The sequence below is a fragment of the Jaculus jaculus genome, chromosome 8 (genome assembly GCF_020740685.1).
Source record: "Jaculus jaculus isolate mJacJac1 chromosome 8, mJacJac1.mat.Y.cur, whole genome shotgun sequence".
Lineage (NCBI taxonomy): Eukaryota > Metazoa > Chordata > Mammalia > Rodentia > Dipodidae > Jaculus > Jaculus jaculus.
Window position 1 is genome coordinate 111,881,453 of NC_059109.1, and position 21,164 is coordinate 111,902,616.

The window sequence follows — 21,164 nt, forward strand, 5'->3', positions numbered from 1 at the left end:
AATCCTGACCACCAGACTGCCAGGGCATGTCCTGAGATCTGCTTGAATGAAAGCAGAGTGGCATCTCCTGTACAGGGGGCAGAGTGTCTGGGTTTCAATGCTGGAACTGTCATCTTGCTGGCTAGGATGGTTCTGAGCTGCTGTCACCATCCCCGCGTGGAGAACGGGGCTGTTGTGAAGATACCCAGACCTGGCAGGTGACAGGTAATTCCTCATGGCGGCTTCTGACCTCACATGACTCCCCCCTCATCAGCGCCCAATGACACCCAGACTTGGTTGGCACTAAAAAATACACTTTACTCTCTCTCAGGGCAGGGGCTGTGGGTGTGGCTCTTCGGGTGGGGTCACAGAACCGTGCACACGCACGCGGTACAGGCAGGTGAAGCGTGGGTTTCCCCAGTTGCTTGAGATCTTCACCTTGACTGCACCAAACGCCCGGGGTGGCTCATTCTGGAAGAGAGCCAGACAGGGGCAGCTCCCCTCCAGGCCTCCACCTGACTGGCAGAGGGGCCTTAGGGAGAATCATTTCACGGGCGGGGACCATCCTAAGACCACACAGTGAGTCAGCACTCAGGGGTCAAGATAGAAGGTGCTGAGACCAGAAGGTCAGACAGTTGCTGTCGGGAAAAACACCCCGGTCTTGGAACCCTGGCCGGGTATGTGTTGTGGGACCCTGAACAAGCCGTTGGACTCTGTAAGCCGCAGTTTCCCACTGTCAGACGGGCATGGCAGCAGCTACTACCCGGGACTGTTGTGGGCACGAACCGAGATCTTGGAACTAGGTGGCTCACTGACCCCTGGCCCATGGTGTCAGCTCAGCAAGTGCAGCCCCCTCCCCTTTCTGCTCCTCCAGAGGTGGGTGGAGCCTGTGTCATCACACTTCCTGCCCAGCCCTCCTCCTTCTCCCTCACCCCCCAAATGGAGAAGGCTTGGCCTTCAAGATCTGGGTGCATTGCCAGCCTGGGGGAGCATGCTTGGAATCCCAGGTACTCAGAAGGCTGAGGCAGGAGGATCACAAGTTCAAGGCCAGCATGGGCTACATAGTGAGACATTGCCTCAAAATTTAAAGAATGTAAAAAGAGTGCTGAGGAAATCTCTAGTGGTAAAGCACTAGTATGTGTGAGATCCCAATACTGCCATAAGGAAGAATCTCAGGCTGGAGGGATGGCTTAGCGATTAAGGCGTTGCCTGTGAAGCCTAAGGACCCAGGTTTGATTGCCCAGTACCCACCCACATAAGCCAGGTGCACAAGGTGGTGCATGTATCTGGAGTTCATTTGCAGTGACTAGAGGCCCCGGCCTCTCTCTATCTCTGTGCCTCTTTCTCTCTCAAATAAATAAATTAATTAAACAATAAGAATAATCTCCATGCACTGTTCAACCTCCTTGAGTTTGCACATGTGAAAACTAAGGCTTAGAGAAGAAAGGGAGTGTCCCACATCACACAGTTTCTCCTCCTATGGCTGGATCAGGGCTGACTGGAGGCTCCCAGGAAGGAGACTCCAACCCCACCTGATGGGCGTCTTTTGTTCAACGTGGGCTTTGCAGGGAGGAAATGCAGCGAGCTGACTTCCTGGTGGTGTGGGGTGTGGGGTGTGGGGGAGGATCAGGGTGCATAGAGGACTGCATGGGGGAGGGGTGGGTGCCTGGAGAGAGCTCCTTGGTCCCCCCCCCCACCGTGGGGTCCTGGGCAGCAGCTCCATCTTTCTGAGCCTCAGTTTCCTAGTCTGTCAAGTGGATCAGTACTGACTGGGCATCTCCCAGGGTCGGGTACAGATCTACCCAGGGTGCCCTCCGCTGAGGCTCCAACAGGCAGCCCCCCTCCCCAGATACCTGGAGTGAGAATATGTGAATGGTGTTTTCTGGCTGAAACTGGAACGCCCCCAGGAATACCTCCTCACTGGGGGGATTCTCCATGCCCTGTGAAGCCAGAGAACGAGGGGTCAGACTCAGTGGGCGGGGCCCTCCTCACTCACGTGTGTGGGTGCTGTCGCAGCCCAGGGGCAGATGGGAAAGCTCATTGCCTGAGGAGTCAGAGGCGGGGCGCCCTTCTCACCTGCTACTGATGGCAAGGGTCAGGCTGCTTCTCAGCCCTCCTCTGGACTCCACTCTACTCATAATTCTGGGTCTTCACAGCAAAATGGGGGCCCGCAAAAGAGACCAAAAATGGGGCCTCTCTTATCTTGGACAAGCCTCGGTTGAACTAGATAGCTGTTTACGCTGGTCCTTGTGGCCACCTAAGCCTAACTGAGCCATATCCCCCAACCCAACCCCCTTTCCCTCAGCCTGCAGAAGCTGTGTAGATCTTTCTTCTAAGGCTTGGATGACCACCTTTCGGTGTGGTCCCTTGGTCCGTTCTGGCTCCCTGATGGTGCGAACTCACATAGACAACGAAGTCCTTGGGCGCCGTGTCCAGGCTGCCGGACAGCGAGATGGTCTTGGGGATGTGCTGAAGTGTCAAATTGGACAGGTAGACCTTCTGGGCCAGTCGGATGGTCACCTGGCCACGGTCACCAGCGAAGGCCCAACAGTTGCCGGGTGTCACATTGGGCTTAAAAAGGGTGTAAGAAAGGTTTGTGCTTGGTGGATAGGGGTTCCTCAGTACCTTCTCCCCAGCTCCCCACACTTCCTCAACCTCCCAGAGGCCCAGTCCGTCCTGTCCACAGCTTGGCTCCAGCAACATACGGGGCCTCCCAGGCTCCAGGCTCTCCCAGCACCTGTTCAACCTTTCCCTCATCGTTTGCACACTCTCACAACTACCCTATGACGTAGGCACCCATACCACCTCCCCCCCATTTTACACAGGAGGAAATAGGAGCAGAGCAGGGAAATGAGTGATCCAAGACCATGCAGACCTGGAAGGGAATCTCAGGCAACTTGGCCCTGGAGCTTGTTTGCCATTAATCTCCACAATCTTCTGCCCCCATAGAGTGAGAAACAGAGGCCCAGAGATGGAAAGAGGAAAAAGAAAAAAGGGGGCTGGAGAGATGGCTTAGCAGTTAATACACTTGCCTGAAAAGCCAAAGGACCCAGGTTAATTCCCCAGGACCCACATAAGCCAGATGCACAAGGTGGCGCATGCACCTGGAGTTCATTTGCAGTGGCTGGGAGGCCCTGGCATGCACCATTCTCTCTCTCTCTCTCTCAAATAAATAAATAAATATAAAATATTAAAAAAAAAAAGCAAAGAGGGTAGCCTCAAAAATCACATAGCAAAAGCATTCATTCTTTCGGTACTGAGCTTCTTGGAGACAGAGTGCATGGACAGAGTCTGGAAGGGATGCCAGGACGTGGGGCGGGTCAGGGAAGTCCTCCTGTAGGATCCGGGACAAGGCAGACTAGGTGTTAGCAAGGGTTAGGCCGAGGGAATGTAAGAGGCCCAAGGACAAGTCAGGCAGGACTGACAGAGCGAGGAGCTGGAGTCAGTGGTTCAGGATCACGTTGCCAAGGTCCAGGCGGCAGAGTCTTGGCCGGCCTGTCCTCACCGTGCCTTAGGCCTGACCGTCACTTCAGCTGTCATTTCACAGCCAGACCTGGACCTTCTCTCGTCCAGACTGCACACCTGCCTGCCCGGCCAGCGCTTGCTGTGAGCTATGCTTCCTTCGTCCTTCTGCCCCAGGGGCTTGGTGCCTGCTCACTGCCCAGGGAGCCCTGCTTGTCCTTGGTCATCCCACCAGGAGACCTCCCTATCCCCAGGAGCCCATTTCCCCAGCTGGACCCTGCATGGGTGCTGACATCTCTTTGAGGGTGGGGTCTCAAAGACAGGTTGCTTGTGTGGCCTTGGCGCAAGGCTGGCCGTTAAAATGAAAAACAAAAAACAAAACAATAAAAAACCTTATGAGCATTTGAAGTTGCTCTGGGGCTTAGCCAGGCCTGAGCCCCCCCCTCTGAGCTAGTTTCTTCATCTGCAAGGCAGATTCCTAAGGGGTGAAAGTTTGAATTCTGTCTCTACCACATGCCATGTACCCAAGTGACATGGCTCCCTGGTGATGCATCCTCCTTTACAAAATGGTTACATCATGAGCCCATTTGCGGGGTAGCCTGAGGGTTCTGAGACCCTGAGGTCTAAGGGCTTTGCGGGGTTCCCTGTGCCTTCCTGCACACTGGCCTCTATCCTTTCTTCCTAGCCTCCATCCTGCCCACTGTCCACTACCATGATTTTGTCCCACCTCTGCATACTGGTCTCAGCTCCAATCAATCCAACCCTGCCTTGTTAAAATTTCTGTTCCCAGCCCCTGGCCTTCTCCTGTGGTCCTCTGCCCTGTTCCTTGCCTCGAGGATCACATCTGGAGGCTGTGCGTAGTTCCATAGCCGGATCCAGTTCCAGTAGGACCGAGCCTTTTCGTGGTTATAGGTGGCTGACGTGTGATCAAAGTCGATACTGGCCCCTGTATAGAGAGGGTGCGTCTCAGCCTCTGCTGGAGGAGACCCACGTTGATGGCACGCTTGCTATAGGCTGGCGTGGAGCTGATACCAGTGGCCCAGCATCAGGCAGCTGCCTGCAGAGTAGCTGCATTAGCGCAATATTTTTTTTTCGGTGCAATATGCATTTGGTTTTTCGAGGTAGGGTCTCACTCTAGCCCAGGCTGACCTGGAATTCACTCTATAGTCTCAGGGTGGCCTTGAACTCATAGCGATCCTCCTACTTCTGCCTCCCGAGTGCTGGGATTAAAGGCGTGCACCGCCATGCCCGGCTTTAGTGCAATATTTAAAAAAAAAAAGTATCTTGATTAATTTATTTATGAGAGGGAGAGAGAGAGAATGAAGGGGCAAGCCAGAACCTCCAGCCACTGCAAAAGAACTCCAGATGCATGCGCCACCATATGCATCTGGCTTACATAGATTCTGGGGAATAGAACCTGGCCATAAGGCTTCACAGGCAAGCACCTTAACTACTAAGGCATCTCTCCAGCCCAGAGATGATTTACTTATTTATTTATTTTGTTTTCAAGGTTGGGTCTCGCTCTAGCCCAGGCTGACCTGGAATTCACTATGGAGTCTCAAGCTGGCCTTGAACTCACAGCGATCCTCCTATGTCTGCCTCCCATGTGCTGGCATTAAAGGTGTGTGCCACCACGCCAGGCTGCGTTAGTGCGATATTGCCAGGTGTATGTCCAGTGTGCAGAAGGCCTGGCCAGAGAGGCAGAGGGAAGCCCAAGGTGGCTCGGTGGGGGAGGGGCAGATGCCTCTGACCTCATAGTTCACTGAGCCCTGGAGTGTGCCTGGATCAGCTGATGGCACTGCCTGCGGGGTTACCTCATCCCCCAGGCAACCCTGTGCTCACCCTTGCTCTTAAGGGCTTCCTGCACATTCCTCCTGCTGACTTGAAATGCTCTTCCCTCCCCACGGTGGGAGTCCTCCTGCCCAATCCCCTCTCTCCCAGCCACCTGCTTGATTGCTCCAAAGCCAAGTCCTGACTGCCATGGGGCCTCTTGGCTTGTTTGGGAAGTCAGTCTCTCTACTCTGGGGTCCTCCTGACCTCTGTGGGCCCAGTAGCAAGTTTGAGGAGGGATGATGGGGTGAGAGATGTGGGGGAGGTGTGAGGACAGAGTTGAGAGCCATGTGTCCCTTAACCCTCCCCCCCAACCCGATGGCATTAAAGAAGATGACGTTGTACTGAGCAGAGCTCTGAGGCTGACCTTCTCAGCAGCAGGGTGTGCCATCCCCCAAAGGACACTGTGAAGGGTGTCTGAGGACGGCCAGCGTGGGCAGGAGCAGGAGGGAAGGAAGTCACTTACCTATGGACTTCAAGGCAAAGTCCGGTTTTTCAATGTAATCGCCTTGTATCATCTTCATTATCTTCTGGGCCATTTTTTGCTAAGAAGGCAGAAAACACGAGCTGTTTCCTGTTGTGGGCTCGCAGACCGTGAATTCCACTGCGTGTCCTCTGGACACCTGCTCTCTGGACACCACTTTCCCAGTGTTGGAATAGGGAGGTCTTATGACATTGGGTCTACTGTGAGTTTTCAAGTTCACAGTGAGTGGATGTTATCTGGAGTTCTTGGAGTCTTAGTGAGTCAAGGGTAGGGGCTCTGGAATCAGGCTGACCCTCTAATGCTGTGAGGTCTCAGGCAATATGAATCTAGATTTTCTTGTTTATAAAATGGGGCTGGGCGTGGTGGCACACGCCTTTAATCCCAGTGCTCGGGAGTAGTGAATTTCATAATTCCATGTCCGCCTGGACTGACCTACCTCAAAAAAAAAAAAAAAAAAAAAAAAGGGGCAGTGACCCTGTCTACCACCAGCCATGACTGTGGAACCATGTTGTGAGGATTAGGGAGATCTGTGAAGCCCTGACTATGTGCAGGACTGCTTTCTGCCTTCTACATGTCGACTCTCATCCCCTATAGCCTCCCTAGGAAGTTTTTACTATTACCATCCCACTTTCTAAAAATGTTTTATTTATTTGACAGAGAAAGAGGGAGAGAGATAGAGATAGAGATAGAGATAGAGATAGAGAGAGAGAGAGAGAGAGAGAGAGAGAGGTGGGGGGGAATAGGCACAGCAGGGCCTCCAGCCACTGCAGACAAACTCCAGACACATGCACCACCTTGTGTATCTGGCTTACATGGGACTTGGAGAATTGAACCTGGGTCCTTAGGCTTCACAGACAAGCGCTTAACCGCTAAGCCATCTCTCCAGCCCGAGCTGTTCTATTTTTAATGCATATGTGTGCATACGCTTGTGTGAGAACGTGTGTGAGAATGCATGTGGAGGCTAGAGGGCATCAGGTGTCATTCTCAGAAACATCACACACTTTTTTCTTATAACAGTGAACTCCACTAGCCTGGGGCTCACGGATTTGGCTAAAATAGCTAGCCAGCAGGCCCCAGAGAACCTCCTGTGTCTACCTTCCCAGTGTTAGGATTACAGGCACAAGCCTCTACACCCAGAATTTTATGTGGGTACTGGGGCTCAAAACCAGGCCAGGAGGTCACGCTTGCAAGACAAGCAGTTTACCACTGGTTTATCGAGGTAGAGTCTCACCCTAGCCCAGGCTGGCCTCTGCCTCCGGAGTGCTGGGGTTAAAGGCGTGCACCGTCTTGTCCTGTGAGCGTGGTGTGATTCTTGATAGCAGCAGTACATTTAGAGAATAAAGGTGGACTGCCTTCAAATTTCTCAAGAGAAACTTCCCTTTCTAAAATTCTTGTTGTGGCTTGTTTCTGAAGTTATTTGTGTGTGTGTGTGTGTGTGTGTGTGTGTGTGTGTGTGCGCGCGCACACACGCGTGCATTTGCACAGGATGTGCACACCAGGGTTTTTTTGCTGTTGAAAACAAATGCCTGTCCCATTTTAGGTGAGGAACTGGGGAATTGAATTTGTTTATTTGAAAGAGGCAGAGGGGAGAGAGAGAGAGAGAGAGAGAGAGAGAGAGAATGGGCAAACATGGGTCCTGGGGAATTGAACCTGGGTTCTTTGGTTTTGCACGCAAGTGCCTTAACCATCTCTCCAGCCCCACAATTACCTGCTTACTGCTGGGACAAAGCACCCAACCAGAAGCAGTTTATGGAAGACGAAAGTTTATTTCTGGCTTATAGTTCCAAGGGGAAGTGTCTTCAAGGCACAGGAAGCGTGACACTGGGGCATCACGTCTCCATAGCAACAGGGAAGCAGTATAGAGCCTGAGCCAACGGAAACATCCAGCAGGGCTGATAGTGACCCTCAAGGCCCGCCTCCAGTGACACGCCTCCTTCAGCAAGGCTCTGCCTTCCAAAGGCTCTACCAGCTGGAGATAAAGTAGGAGGCTTAATTACAAACACGTAAGGCTATAGGGGACACTTTATATCCAAGCCACCATGGGAGATGTTGGGGTAGTTTGAATAAATGCCCCCCAATAAATTCAGGAATTCATTAAAACTTCTTGGATTTCCAGCCACCTGCTGGAGGAGGTGTCACTGGGTGGATCTTAAGGTGTGGTGGTGGATTTGAAATTCCAATCTAAAGATATGCAAAGTGCCTGGAGTTCTTGAAGTGTGCTGTTGGGGGCGGGTGGCTCTTTTCCCCCCCTCTCTCCCTGCTTGGATCAGTCAAAAGCAGGCCAACTTCTGCCATTATGGAACTTCCCCTGGGTCTGTAAGCTTCAATAAATCTCTTTCTTCTATAACTGTGCCTGGTCATCCCAGTGACCTGAAACTGTCTGCTACAGGTATGCTCCATAAACATACCTCCATCAGCAGGTAAGGCACTTGCCTGCAAAATCTAACAACCTGAATTTCATTTCCCAGTACCCAAGTAAAGCCCAAAGCGCCAAGTGGCACATGAATCTGGAGTTTTTTTTTTTTTTTTTTTTTTTTTTTACCACAGTGGCTGGAGGTCCTGGTGTGCCCATTCTCTCTCTCTGCTTGCAAATAAATAAATACAAATATTATTTACAAAGATGATTTGGGATGTAGGCAACAGGGCATTAAACAAAGACATGAGGTGTCAAGGGCCAGCATCTCACCTCATCTGACATGGCTTCCATCTCCCGGAGTTTGGCGATAAGCTGGTTCATGCTACCTCGGAGGTCCTGAATTTCCCCAGTGTGATGTCGTACCTTCTCCTGGTACAATCTGATCAAGAAGGAGAGAAACAGGAACTGACTGATTTGCAAGGCTGGTGTTGCTACTTTCAGCCCTCAAAGAACTAACTTCAAATTCTTCTACTCTCTTAGGCCCATTCCTGATAATCCTGTAATTTCTTATCTCTGAAACATTACCCATCCTCTTCCTTTTGTTTGGAATGACCTTAAACCCAACTCCATCCTTCCAAATATCCTTGAATAGACTGTCTGCAATAATGCTGTCATCAGGCCTAGAGAGATGGTTTAGCAGTTAAAGTGCTTGCCTGTGAAACCAAAGGACCCAGGTTCAATTCCCCAGGACCCATCCATGTAAGTCAGATTACAAGGTGGCACATGCATCTTGCTGGAGGTCCTGGCATGCCCCATTCTCTCTCTTTCTATCTGCCTCTTTTGGGTCTCTCTCAAATAAATAAATAAAATATTTTAACAGAGAAGTCACTAAAAATGCTGTCATCAGGGCTGGAGAGATGGCTTAGCAGTTAAGGCATTTGTCTGCAAAACCAAGGAACTTTGTTCAATTCCCCAGGACCCATGTAAGCCAGATGCACAAGGTAACTCATGCTGCTGGAGTTCATTTGCAGTGGCTGGAGACGCTGGCACACCCATTCTCTTCCTCTCTCTCTCTGACTCCTTCTCTCTCTCAAAAAAAAAAAAAAAATGCTGTCACCAGGTGATGACTTGTTAGCTAAAATTTCTTCTCAGGTATTATTTACTGAGCATTGACTATGGGCCATGGCTATTCAAGACACTTCCCATTTTCTTCAATGCCTGTCATGACTGAGAACAAGTTGGGTGTTATGCCTCATCTCACAAGTGAGGAGTCAAAGGGCCAGACAGATGAAGTGACTTGCATAATGTCACACAGGTAGGACTCATGGGAACCAGGATTTGAACCCAGGTTGGTATGAGTGCCATATCCACATCCCTAGTCAATATACCCAAATTAGTGCAATAGCTGTGAGTTTTAGGTGAAAATAGGACCACTAAGTAGTTTTCTCTTACCTCAGGCTCTGCAATGGACTATTGATGCTGTCATCCTGGTTGAAGAAAGCAGAGATGGATCGCCATCAGATGGCTTAATCTGTGCCCAACAGAGCTTCATCTTGCATTAGCCCAAGGCCGCAAACCCAGCCCTCATCCACCTTCATGTTTGGTCTCCCATCCATCCACTCACCTGCCATCTACCTAAATTCCACACTCCTTTTTTTTTTTGAGGTAGGGTTTCACTCTAGGCCAGGTTAACCTGGAATTCACCATGTAGTCTCAGGTTGGCCTTGAACTCACAGTGATCCTCCTACCTCTGCCTCCTGAGTTCTGAGATTAAAGGCGCACACCACCACACGTGGCCCAAACTCGTTTTTATTTGTCTATCTCTACCCCATCTACTCTTTCATCTCCCCAACCTCCCCCATCAGCCTACTTCAATCTCTCCTCACCTACCTCCATCCTTCAATCCCATTCCATATAACAATCCTCCTATCTATCCACTATCCATCCATCCATCCACCCATCTATACCCATCAATCATCTTATTCATTGGTTTCCTTATTTATATATCCATCTATACTCCTATAGTTTCTTCATCCCTGCCTCCTTTAATACCATTCTCTACTTGCATATCCATACATCACTCATCTATTGTTCTTATCCATCCTCTATTCATACTCCTATCTGGGGATTAGCCATCTATTGCATCTCTGTGTCTGGCTCTGAGCTGGCTGGACATTTCTTGGATGAATCAGATCTATTTTCTTTGAGGAATTGCCACTATAATAGGAGAGATGGTCATGATTATAGAAAACTGAGGGAGGAAGAGAAGATCAGTGCCTGTGTTTGGGTGTTTCTGGTGGAGTGTTATAGCTGGATCTTGACATGAAAGAGCTCATATGGGGAGAGAAGAAGGGGGAATGGTAGGTCCCTCAGGTCCCCACTACTGTCGGCCTCTGAGACTTCTTTCTTTAGCAGGGAGCTCTAGCCACTGATTTCTTCTTCTACCCCTCCCAGAAACAAACAAACAACAACACCAAAAAACAAAACAAACAAACAAAAATGGGTATCACTGAAGAAGAGAGAGAGAGAGAGAGAGAGAGAGAGAGAGAGAGAGAGAGAGAGAAGAGAGAAGAGAGGAGAGAGGTGGTTTTTATTCTCACAGCCTTATTTTAGGTAAAGTTCTTGAGAAAGAGGGATGGGCCACTGGCTGGGGCTGAGTGATGGGAAAGACATTTTGGTGAGACGATGATGCCTGGTCTTTGAGAGTCATAGTTGTGATTTAGATGGGTTCTAGGTTAGGTGGCATGTCAAAGGCAGAGATTTGGATCTGGGATGAGTCAGGAATTGGCCAGGATCAAGATTTGGTGAGAATGGAAAAAATCGGGAAGGCATATTGACTGGTTGAGGCAGAACTAGATAGCCATGGGGCCTGGAGCAGGCTCATACTCACCTGCCAGACTTCAACTCTTGATGGTAAGTGCATAGAACACATCCAGAATCCTGTGGGCCATGACAGTGAGAATGAGCCACTTTACATGTTGGGTTAAAAGTCTGGGTTCTGGAGTTAAATCATGTGGGTTCAGATTTGTACAACTTTGGGCCAGACTGCTGGAGACCCAAATTGCAAGTTTGATCTTCATAAAATGCCTGTGCCTATAGGGCCACACATTTATACTATCATATTCAAAGGACCACATCAGATATCTGAGGGACTTGTTTCAGGCCGTGCAAAGAGCTCTTACAACTCAACACTATTAATATCATGACCACTACTACTATTGCTAGTAATAATAAATAATAAACAACCCAATTAAAATGTGAGCAATGTAGCTGAATAGACATTTCTTTAAAAAAATATCTGCCGGGTGTGGTGGAGCACGCCTTTAAACCCAGGACTTGGGAGGGAGAGGAAGGAGGATCATCGAGAGTTTGAGGCCACCCTGAGACTACATAGTGAATTCCAGGTCAGCCTGGGCTAGTGTGAGACCCTACCTCGAAAAACCAAAAAAGAAAAAAAATCTATATTGGTGGCCAGTGAGCATGTGAAAAGATGCTCGTTGTCATTAAGGGAATGCAGATCAGAACTGCAATGAAATGCCTCATCACACTCCTGGGCAGAACGTGGAGAAGCCAAACTCTGGAATGCCACAGACTGTTGGTGAGGCGGGGAAGCGCGGAGGATGCTTTGGGAAGAAGCCCGACAGTCCCACCCGTGGTTAAATGCAGAGCAACATACTGCTCCCCAACCCTGTTCCTGGCCACGTGCTCAAGGGCACTGGAAGCATGTCCACCCGAAACAGTGTGGGAATGTTCACAGCAGCCTGCTCTCATGGAGGTCTCTCTCTCTCTCTCTCTCTCTCTCTCTTGCTCACATCTATGTTTTTTTTTTTTTTTTACAGGTTATAATAGGCCATAACTTAATTTATTATGCATAAAATTTATAGCACGTCATACATTTTTACGTCACAGATTCAATGTAAAAGAGCTCAGACGTGACAAATCTTGGACCTGACTGGAGTAATGCAACAGGCAGAATAAGGCAGCGTACACTGAGGTGGCGTGTCCGCATAAAACACACCCAAACTGTCACAAGATCCCCTCACTGGGACATCAAAACTTCAGGTATGAACTGACCAGTAACTGGGCAGAATGGAGGCAAATGCCATTTGCCGTCTGTTAAGATCACATGAATATTTTTGGCCATCAAAATGAAAGAGATCTCCACCCAAGGCAACATGGAGGACTTCGGAAAGCACCATGCTCATTGAAATAAGCCATGAGGAGCATACACTGTCTTGTTTCTCTGTGAAACGCCCAGCCAAGCAAATCTATAGTGGACAGAAAACATAGATAGTTGTGTAGAACTGGGGAAATGCCTGCTGAGGGCGCAGGGACAGGGAAGAGCCTTTTCTGGATGGGTGAAAGTGTTCTGGAATTTGATGATGGTGATGGATTTACAACCTCAAATATACTAAAAGCCTTTGAAGTACATGCTTTAAAAGACTGAAATTGATGGTATATAAATTATATTTTGATGTAACTGTTATTTTACAGAACCTTGTTTTCTGGGCTAAAGTGGGAAGAGACTCTGGGGCTCGTTCATTTTCCTGTGGGTAACTGACTGCCCCCCCCCAGTGTACTGAGTGGAGGGACTGACCCCTTTGCTTGGGAAAACAATGTTATGGCAAGGAGGCAATGGTGTCTGGGAAGAAGCTTCAGAAACCCAGGACAGAAGAGGGCATAATGATGACCATTATGTGCTTTGAACAAAGCCTGATAATATTCAAATCATTTCTTGTTGGCGTTCACAACTGCCTTTGTGTGTGTGTGTGTGTGTGTGTGTGTGTGACAGGGGACAGGGTCTCATGAAGCCTGGACCAGCCTTACTTTGTGGTTGAGGATAGCCTTGACCACCCGATCCTCCTATCTCCACCTTCCAAATGCTGTTCAAAGCATTCTTTTTTGTAGTTGAATAATATTTTTTAAAATTCTTTTTAATTTTTAAACTATTTTTATTTATTTGCAAAGAGAGCAAGAGCGAGAGCAAGAGCGAGAGTGAGAGCGAGAGAGAGAGAGAGAGAGAGAGAGAGAAGAAATGGGCACTCCAGGGTCTCTGGGCACTGCAAAGGAACAAAGGAACTCCAGTCCCATGTACCACTTTGTGCATCTTGCATTACCTGGGTACTGGGGGATTGAACCCAGCTTATCAGGCTTGGCAAGCAAGAACCTTAACTGATGAGCCACCTCCAGACCTAGTATAATAATATTTTCTGTAAAGTTTTTACAGTTCCTAAATCCTTCCACTAGGCACAGAGTAATTTGCATTTCCTAAATAAGCAGAATTTCAAAAGTGGTCTTGATCATCATTTCATTTAAGCTTAACTACAACACCCACTAGACAGATGCATGGGGGGGGGTCCTGCGCAGCGCCTTGCTTGGACTAGAGCCCTTGCCTCTCCCTCCCAGGATGGGCCAGAGGCTGGGGGTGCCTCTACTCTGGATAGGGCCCCGAGGACGCACCAACAGCACAGAGGACCAGGACGCCTGTCTTCTCCATGAGCTTCTGACAGAGCATCTTGCACCTGGGAAGAGGAGAGGCCGCGGGCAGGTTGGCGCAGCTCCTGGCAGGTGATTCTTCTTGTTCTACCACGTGTGCATTGTCCCCCTGACTGCTGCTCTTGCTGAACTTGTCTTTAGGGCTCTACTCCAGTGACCCCTCCTCCTAGGACCTGCAGCGCTTCCCTGTCCCTCAGTCCCAGCACGCCACCACTATCCTGCCTGGCTGGGAGCCCACAAGTGGTGGGGCAAGGCGGGGCCCAGCGGAAGCATTAAGGATACAAACGTTGGAACATAAGGTTTGGGGCTGGAGAGATGGCTTAATGGTTAAGCCCTTGCCTGTGAAGCCTAAGGACCCCTGTTCGAGGCTTGATTCCCCAGGACCCACGTTAGCCAGATGCACAAGGGGGCGCACGTTCGTTTGCAGTGGCTGGAAGCCCTGGCGTGCCCATTCTCTCTGTATCTGCCTCTTTCTGTCTGTCACTCTCAAATAAGTTAAAATAAACAAAAAAATTTAAAAAAAAAGAAACATAAGGTTTGAGGGCTGGAGAGATGGCTTAGCGGTTAAAGAGCTTGCCTGCGAAGCCTAAGGATCCAGGTTTGATTCTCCAGATCCCCTGTAAACCAAATGCACAAGGCGGTGCATGCATCTGGAGTTTGTTTGCAGGGGCTAGAGGCCCCGGCATGCCCATTTTCTCTCTCTCTCTGTGTCTAATAAATAAATAAATATATTAAAAAATATAAGGTTTGAATGAACAAATGAGATGGATGCCTTAGTAGGAATTCAGAGGAAATTACATGGATAGAACGGGCCCAGTGGATCCACCGTGGGGAGCAGGAAGGAGGGCAAAGTTGGAAAAGAAGGGTGGGCAGGACTCCAGAGGCAGCAGACCAAGTTGCTGGACAAGGAGGAGTCACGGCTGTTCTGAGATGGGGAGGTCTGACCAAAGCCAGCTGGACAATGCCTCATCAGGTCTGGCTGCCAAGGGGGGGGGGGTTCTAAACCAATGGAGAGGGAGACTTCCATAGTGTCCTGTTCCGTCCTCTTACCATCCCCTACTCACCTGCAGGTGTTGAACAAGACTTGCTGGGCCTGAGTCCTCAGGAAGCAGGCCAGGCAGGTGAACCAGGCTGTAGAGGAGATAGAACGGCAGTGAGAAGTTGCATCCTCCATTCGGTTCTCCTGTGAGGACTTGCTGGCTGTCTTAGGTCTGGGGTCCCCTGTGGAGCTGGGAGACCCTATGGACTTTTTTTTTGTTGAGCCCAGGATAGCCCCTGGCTTTGCTTGTGGGTGACAGCCTACATGGAGTGAGCTCAAGGCCTATGGGTGGGTATGGAAGTCTCAGAGCCTACCGATGAAAGGACACGAACTAATGTCCCCAGACACTGGGAGTCTGGCTGAGGGTATGGTCACTGTCAGGCTTTAACTCTGGACCCCAGAATGGAGCAAGGCAAAAAGTAGAGGTTCACGAAGGTGGGCGGATGCAGGACTGAGGAAGAAACGAAGAAGGTGTCTTAGAAGATGGGTGAGTAGGAAAATGAGTGAGAGAAATGAATGGGAAGATAGAGAACTAGAGGATGGGTGGATGAGCAGAGGGATGAAGGAATTGAAAATGGGATGCATGTCTACATTAACAGAGAGGTATAGGAGAAGTGATGAATGGCTTGATGGCTGGATGGATGGACAGATGGACAGATGGATAAATCGATATTGGGAGAACAGATGAAACCAGAGTAGAGGAGGCCAATTTAAGCTCCTTTCTAACTTTCCCTTTCAACTCCCAGGGAGGCCTTGGCTAGAATAGGTGGAGAAGCCTGCAGCTCTTTGCAGACTCTGCAATCCAGGACAGGCTGCAGCTGCCCCAGGAGAGCCTGGTCTGGGACGGACCCCTGTCCCCTGGTGCTCACGTTGGCTCTTCCATATATACGTACACAGATATCCCAGCATGAACTGGGTCAGGCTGAGGCCCGGGGTGTTGGTGCTGAAAGGCAACAGGACGGCATCATCTGCAGAGAGCACAGACAAGTCGGGCCAGCCCCGGGACGCGAGCTCACACAGACCCCGGGGCCCCAGGCTTGGTGCCCGCATCCCTGCGCCTTGGCCCCTCCTCCAAGCCCAGTGCCTGGGATGCCCCAGGACTTCCTCCTTTGCTCACCCGTGTTCGCTGAGGGCACCTCTGCCATCCTTCGGGTGTTCTGGTTTCGTGTGTTGGTCCTGGGAACGACACGATTCACAATTGTATTTAACATCTTACACGGGACATGATGCCACCATGTGTCACATAGAGAAGCCTGTGGAAGGTTCCATTGCTGAGACCATGTGGCTGTCAGCCAGCGGCATGTCAAATCCAGGTTTCTTTTGAGGCAAGGACTCTGACGGCTGTGGCCATTATGGGTGAGTCACCGGAAGTCACCTGCTTCTTCTTGCTGGCAGAAGCCTGGTTTTGTCCCCTTGTCTACTGCTACCCCATGAGATCTGAGGTGACTCCGATCGCTCAAAGACTGCTGAGGCCCCCGATTCCCAGGGCTGAGAAAGGGAGGGATGGGGTGGCTCTGAGGGTGTGAGACTGGAGGAAAGCTTTTGCTGAAATGGGGCCTGTGCCTACTCCCTTCCTCTCTAGACAGCCATGTTTCTAGATGACACTGAACCTGTGATAGCCTTGTGACTGTAAAACATGCTAAAATAGCAGGAACCTGGGTCATAGGTGGCATCAGAAAACCATAGAATTCACACATTTTGGCACTGCCTGCACCTTGACGCTTCCCTTCTAGAGAAGAATAAGAACATGTTTATTTCATAAGGCAGCACTCTCCAAACATATTTCTTTTTGTTTATTAGATTTTTGTTTTTGAGGTAGAGTCGCGCTCTAGCCCAGGTTGACCTGGAATTCACTATGTGGTCTCAGGGTGGCCTTGAACTCATGGCGATCCTCCTACCTCTGCCTCCCGAGTGCTGGGATTAAAGGCGTGTGCCACCATGCTTGGCTCCAAACATTTTTTAAAAAATTATAGTTCCTCTGTACTTACATGTATTTATTTTATCTGTTATAGCTTGGATGTTGGACATTTCCCAGAGGATATGTGTTAAAGAGTTGGTTCCCAAGTGGTACTTTTTGGAGGTGCTGTGGCTGTTTTTAGGAGGTGAGGCCTAGTGGGACGTCCTCAGGTCATGGATATGTGACCCTGAAGGTGACTGTGGTTCCCCAAACTCTTCCTCTTTCTCTCTGCTCCTTGGCTCATGAGGTAGACTCCCTCCCCTATACTCTCACTATGATGTGTTGCTACAAAAAGTCATGAGGGACTGGAGAGATGGCTTAGCAGTTAAGGCACTTGCCTGCAAAGCCTAAGGACCCATATTCGACTCTCCAGATCCCATGTAAGCCAGATGTACAAGGTGATGAAATCACATGAGGTCACACATATGCACAAGGTGGTGCATGTGTCTGGAGCTCTATTGCAGTGGCTGGAGGCCCTGGCTCTTCACTTCTCTCCCTTTTTCTTGCTCATAAAAAAGTCCTAGGGGTGGAGAAATGGCTCAGTGGTTGAGGTACTTGCCTGCAAAGTCTAGTGACCCAGGTTCAATTCTCCAGGACCCACATAAACCAGATACACAAGATGGCACACACATCTGGAGTTCGATGCAGTGGCTAGAAACCCTGGTGCACCCATTCTCTCTGTTTCTCTTTATTTTGTTCTGCTTACAAATAAATAAATAAAATATTTTAAATGAATAATATAAGGGCTGGAGAGATGACTTAGAAGTTAAGGGACTTGCCTGTGAAGCCTAAGGACCCAGTTTGGCTCCCCAGAACCCAAATAAGCCAGACACATAAGGTTATGCATGCGCACAAAGTGACACACATGTCTGGAATTTGATTGCAGTGGCTGGAGGATCTGGCATACCAATTCTCTGTCTCTCTCATAAAAAAAAGATACAAAGAAAGTAATGAGTTGACCATGGACTCAAACCCCCAAACCATGATTCAAAACACTTTTCTCTTTATAAGTTAATTATCACAGGTACTTTGCTATAGTGATAGAAAGCTATCTTACGTAAGAGCACAATTGTGCTAATATATTACTGATGTAGTCGTTTGGATATAAATGCATGTCCCCCATATGCTCAGGTATTTTTTAAAATATATTTTACTTATTTATTTGAGAGAGAGAAAGAGGGAGAGAAAGAGAAAACGAATTGCAGAAGCATGCTCCCCCTTGTGTATCTGGCTTACATGGGTCCTGGAGAATTGAACTGGGATCCTTTGACACCTTAACCATTAAGCCATCTCTCCAGCCCAGGTGCTTTTTGTTTTAAAAAAAATTTTTTTTTGTTCATTTTTGTTTATTTATTTGAGAGTGAGAGAGAGAGAGAAAGAGAGAATGGGCAAGCCAGGGCTTCTAGCCACTGCAAATGAACTCCAGACATATGCACCCCTTTGTGCATCTGGCTAACGTGGGTCCTAGGGAATCGAGCCTAGAACTGGGATCCTTAGGCTTCACAGGCAACCGCTTAACCACTAAGCTGTCTCTCCAGCCCCAGCCCAAGTGTTTTTGTTTTTAATTTTTAAATTTATTTAATTAATTTATTTATTTGAGAGCAACAGAGAGAGAAAGAGGGAGAGAGAGGGAGAGAAAAGGGCACACCAGGGCCTCCAGCTACTGCAAGTGGACTCCAGATGCATCGCCCACTTGTACATCTGGCTAACGTGGGTCCTGGGGAATAGAGCTTTGAACGGGGATCCTTAGGCTTCACAGGCAAGCACTTAATTGCTAAGCCATCTCTCCAGCCCAGGTGTTTTTGATTAAGCTTCTTATTTAGTTTTCAGCAGGTGGAGTGCTGCTGGAGGAGGTGTGTTGCTGGGGGAGGATCTTGAGTCCAGTCTTAAGGCATGTAGAGAACCAGCTTGCGCTCTGGCTGTGGCAGCTGGTGTTGGTTTTTGTCTCTCCGCTATGGAGATGTGATGCAGAGAGCCAGCTTCTGCCATGACGATGCTTCCCCTGGAACCTGTCAGCCTGAAATAAACCCTTTCCTCCCACAAGCTGCTTCTGGCCAGGTCTTAGTCTCAGCAACGAAAAAGGTAACCTCAAGCTTTACCCTTTCTGAATGTTAGATTTATGCATATGTTCCGCAGAGCATATAGGCAAGTTATGTCTGGTATGTCCCAAAATAACTAGAAGAGAGGGGCTTGAAAGCTTGCAACACAAAGACATGCTCACTCCCTGGATTTCACCGATGCACATGGAATACATGGACCATATCATCGCCTTATAAATATGCCCAATTACCATGTGTCGATTAAAGATGAGCTAAGCCGGGCATGGTGGCACACGCCTTTAATCCTAGCACTTAGGAGGCAGAGGGAGGAGGATCACTGTGAGTTTGAGGCCAGCCTGAGACTACAGAGTGAGTTCCAGGTCAGCCTGGGCTAAAGTGAAACCCTACCTCGAAAACCCCAAAAATAATAACTAATAATAATAAAAAAGAGCTGAAAATGCACATTTACATTTTCAGCATTTTTTCTCTCAACCCCTCCTTCCGCCACACACACATTGAATTGATTTATTTTCCCCTTTGGATGTCGGCATTATTTTAAATTAGAACTTCTGTTGCCCGACAACAGGTGCCTCCTAACAAACAGGGTAGAGATATTTGTTTCTTGATGCTGGTCAGGGCACACGTGGCTGGTGCAGCGCCACACTCTGCTGGTCCAGGCAGTGCTTGGCACACGAGGTGCTCAGTCAACATATGCTGAAAGGACGGCTCGCTCCTAGCCAAGAGATCTTGAGGAAGCCATTGGTCAACCTGTCTGTCCTCAGCGCCACTTCCATAAGCAGACCAGATATCGCCTGCTTACTCCCCAAGGAGAGGACAAGGGGACACTTTTTGTGACCTGTAAGGAGGCCGGGAAAAGGCAGGGGCTGCTGGCCTCACCTCCTGGACCTGGCACTGAGGGCCACATCTTCATGTATGGAACATTGGTCCCCGGGGTTTCTTGCAGTCCGGGGCATCGGCTTCTGTCTGTAGGGCTGAGGGATGATAGAGGGGAACTCTGGGAGTCAACGCGGAGGAAGTGACTGTCGCCACCTCTGAGCATCTCCTGGACTGTGGAATCTGCTGGGGTCTGGTGGAACTGTAAGCTCTGTGATCTCACAGAATGGGTGGGTGGGAGACCACCCAGTCTACTCAGGTTCCACAACCTCCCCTCAGGGGACACCATTGTGCCTAACTTTTCCATTTCAAGATGGGAAAATTGAAGCCATGAGCTAGGAATGGTCATGCCAGAGGCTAGGCAGGGGTGAGACTTGGGGTGTCCATGACCAGGCCAGAGTTTTCTTTTCCTGAGACTCCCTCCCTGCCCCCAAGCTTCCTGGATTCATCTCCCTCTTAGGTTGGGTTGCCGAGTTCCCTTTTGGTCCTAGCACAAAGCACCCAACCAAAAGCAGCTTGTGGGGCTGGAGAGATGGCTTAGCGGTTAAGCGCTTGCCTGTGAAGCCTAAGGACCCCGGTTCGAGGCTCGGTTCCCCAGGTCCCACGTTAGCCAGATGCACAAGGGGGCGCACGCGTCTGGAGTTCGTTTGCAGAGGCTGGAAGCCCTGGCGCGCCCATTCTCTCTCTCTCCCTCTATCTGTCTTTCTCTCTGTGTCTGTCGCTCTCAAATAAATAAATAAATAAAAATTAAAAAAAAAAACAAAAACAAAAGCAGCTTGTGGGAGGAAAGGGTTTGTTTTGACTTACAGACTTGAGGGAGGACTCCATGACGGCGGGGTAAAAACATGGCATTAGTGACGCTGGACATCACCTCCTGGCCAACGGCAAGTGGACAACAGCAGCAGGAGAGTGTGCCAACTGACAAGCTAGGGCTAATGAGCCATCAAGGTCCACCCCCAGCAACACACGTCCTCCATCAAGGCTCTGTCTCCCAAATTGCCATCGGCTGGCAACCAAGTATTCAGCATACAGAAGTTTGTGGGGTCACCACCGCAGGTCATATGCCTACAGATTTTGTAATGTTGCACTCACTGGTGGGCAAAATGACATCACATATGTAGTTGTCTTAATGATGTTTAAAAATAAAGTTTGAAAAGTATTTTTAAAAATTTTTTTGGTTTATTTTTATTTAGTTATTTGAGAGCGACAGACAGAGAAAGAGGTAGAGAGAGAGAGAGAGAGAGAGAGAGAGAGAGAGAGAGAGAGAATGGGTGTGCCAGGGCCTCTAGCCACTGCAGATGAATTCCAGATGCGTGTGCCGCCTTGTGCATCTGGCTAATGTGGGACCTGGGGAATCGAGCCTCGAACTGGGGTCCTTAGGCTTCACAGGCAAGTGCTTAACCACTAAGCCATCTCTCCAGCCCTGAAAAGTATTATTTATTAGAGAGAGAGAGAGAGAGAGAGAGAAAGAAGAGAGAGAAATAAATAAATAAATAAATAAATAAATAAATAAATAAATAAATAAGAGATCCAGGGTCTCTTGCAGCTGCAAACGGACCCCAGACACAAGTGCAACTTTTTGCAGCAGGCTTACATGGGTGGCTGGGGACTTGAACCTGGGCCAGTGG

At 49.2% G+C, this 21,164-nt stretch overlaps 1 protein-coding gene across 1 annotated transcript; it reads right to left on the minus strand.

Moving 5' to 3' along the window:
* Positions 1-306: 306 nt before the first annotated feature.
* Positions 307-19,616, minus strand: Sun5 (Sad1 and UNC84 domain containing 5). Its single transcript, XM_004668004.3, has 13 exons — positions 19,540-19,616; positions 15,764-15,822; positions 15,540-15,614; positions 14,672-14,738; positions 13,572-13,633; positions 11,002-11,051; positions 9,564-9,598; positions 8,442-8,550; positions 5,738-5,816; positions 4,272-4,387; positions 2,383-2,550; positions 1,833-1,919; positions 307-450 (listed from the first exon to the last, which is right to left on the minus strand). The coding sequence occupies exons 1-13, from the start codon at positions 19,614-19,616 to the stop codon at positions 307-309; spliced, it is 1,128 nt and encodes a 375-aa protein (XP_004668061.2).
* Between the last annotated feature and the right edge of the window lie 1,548 nt (positions 19,617-21,164).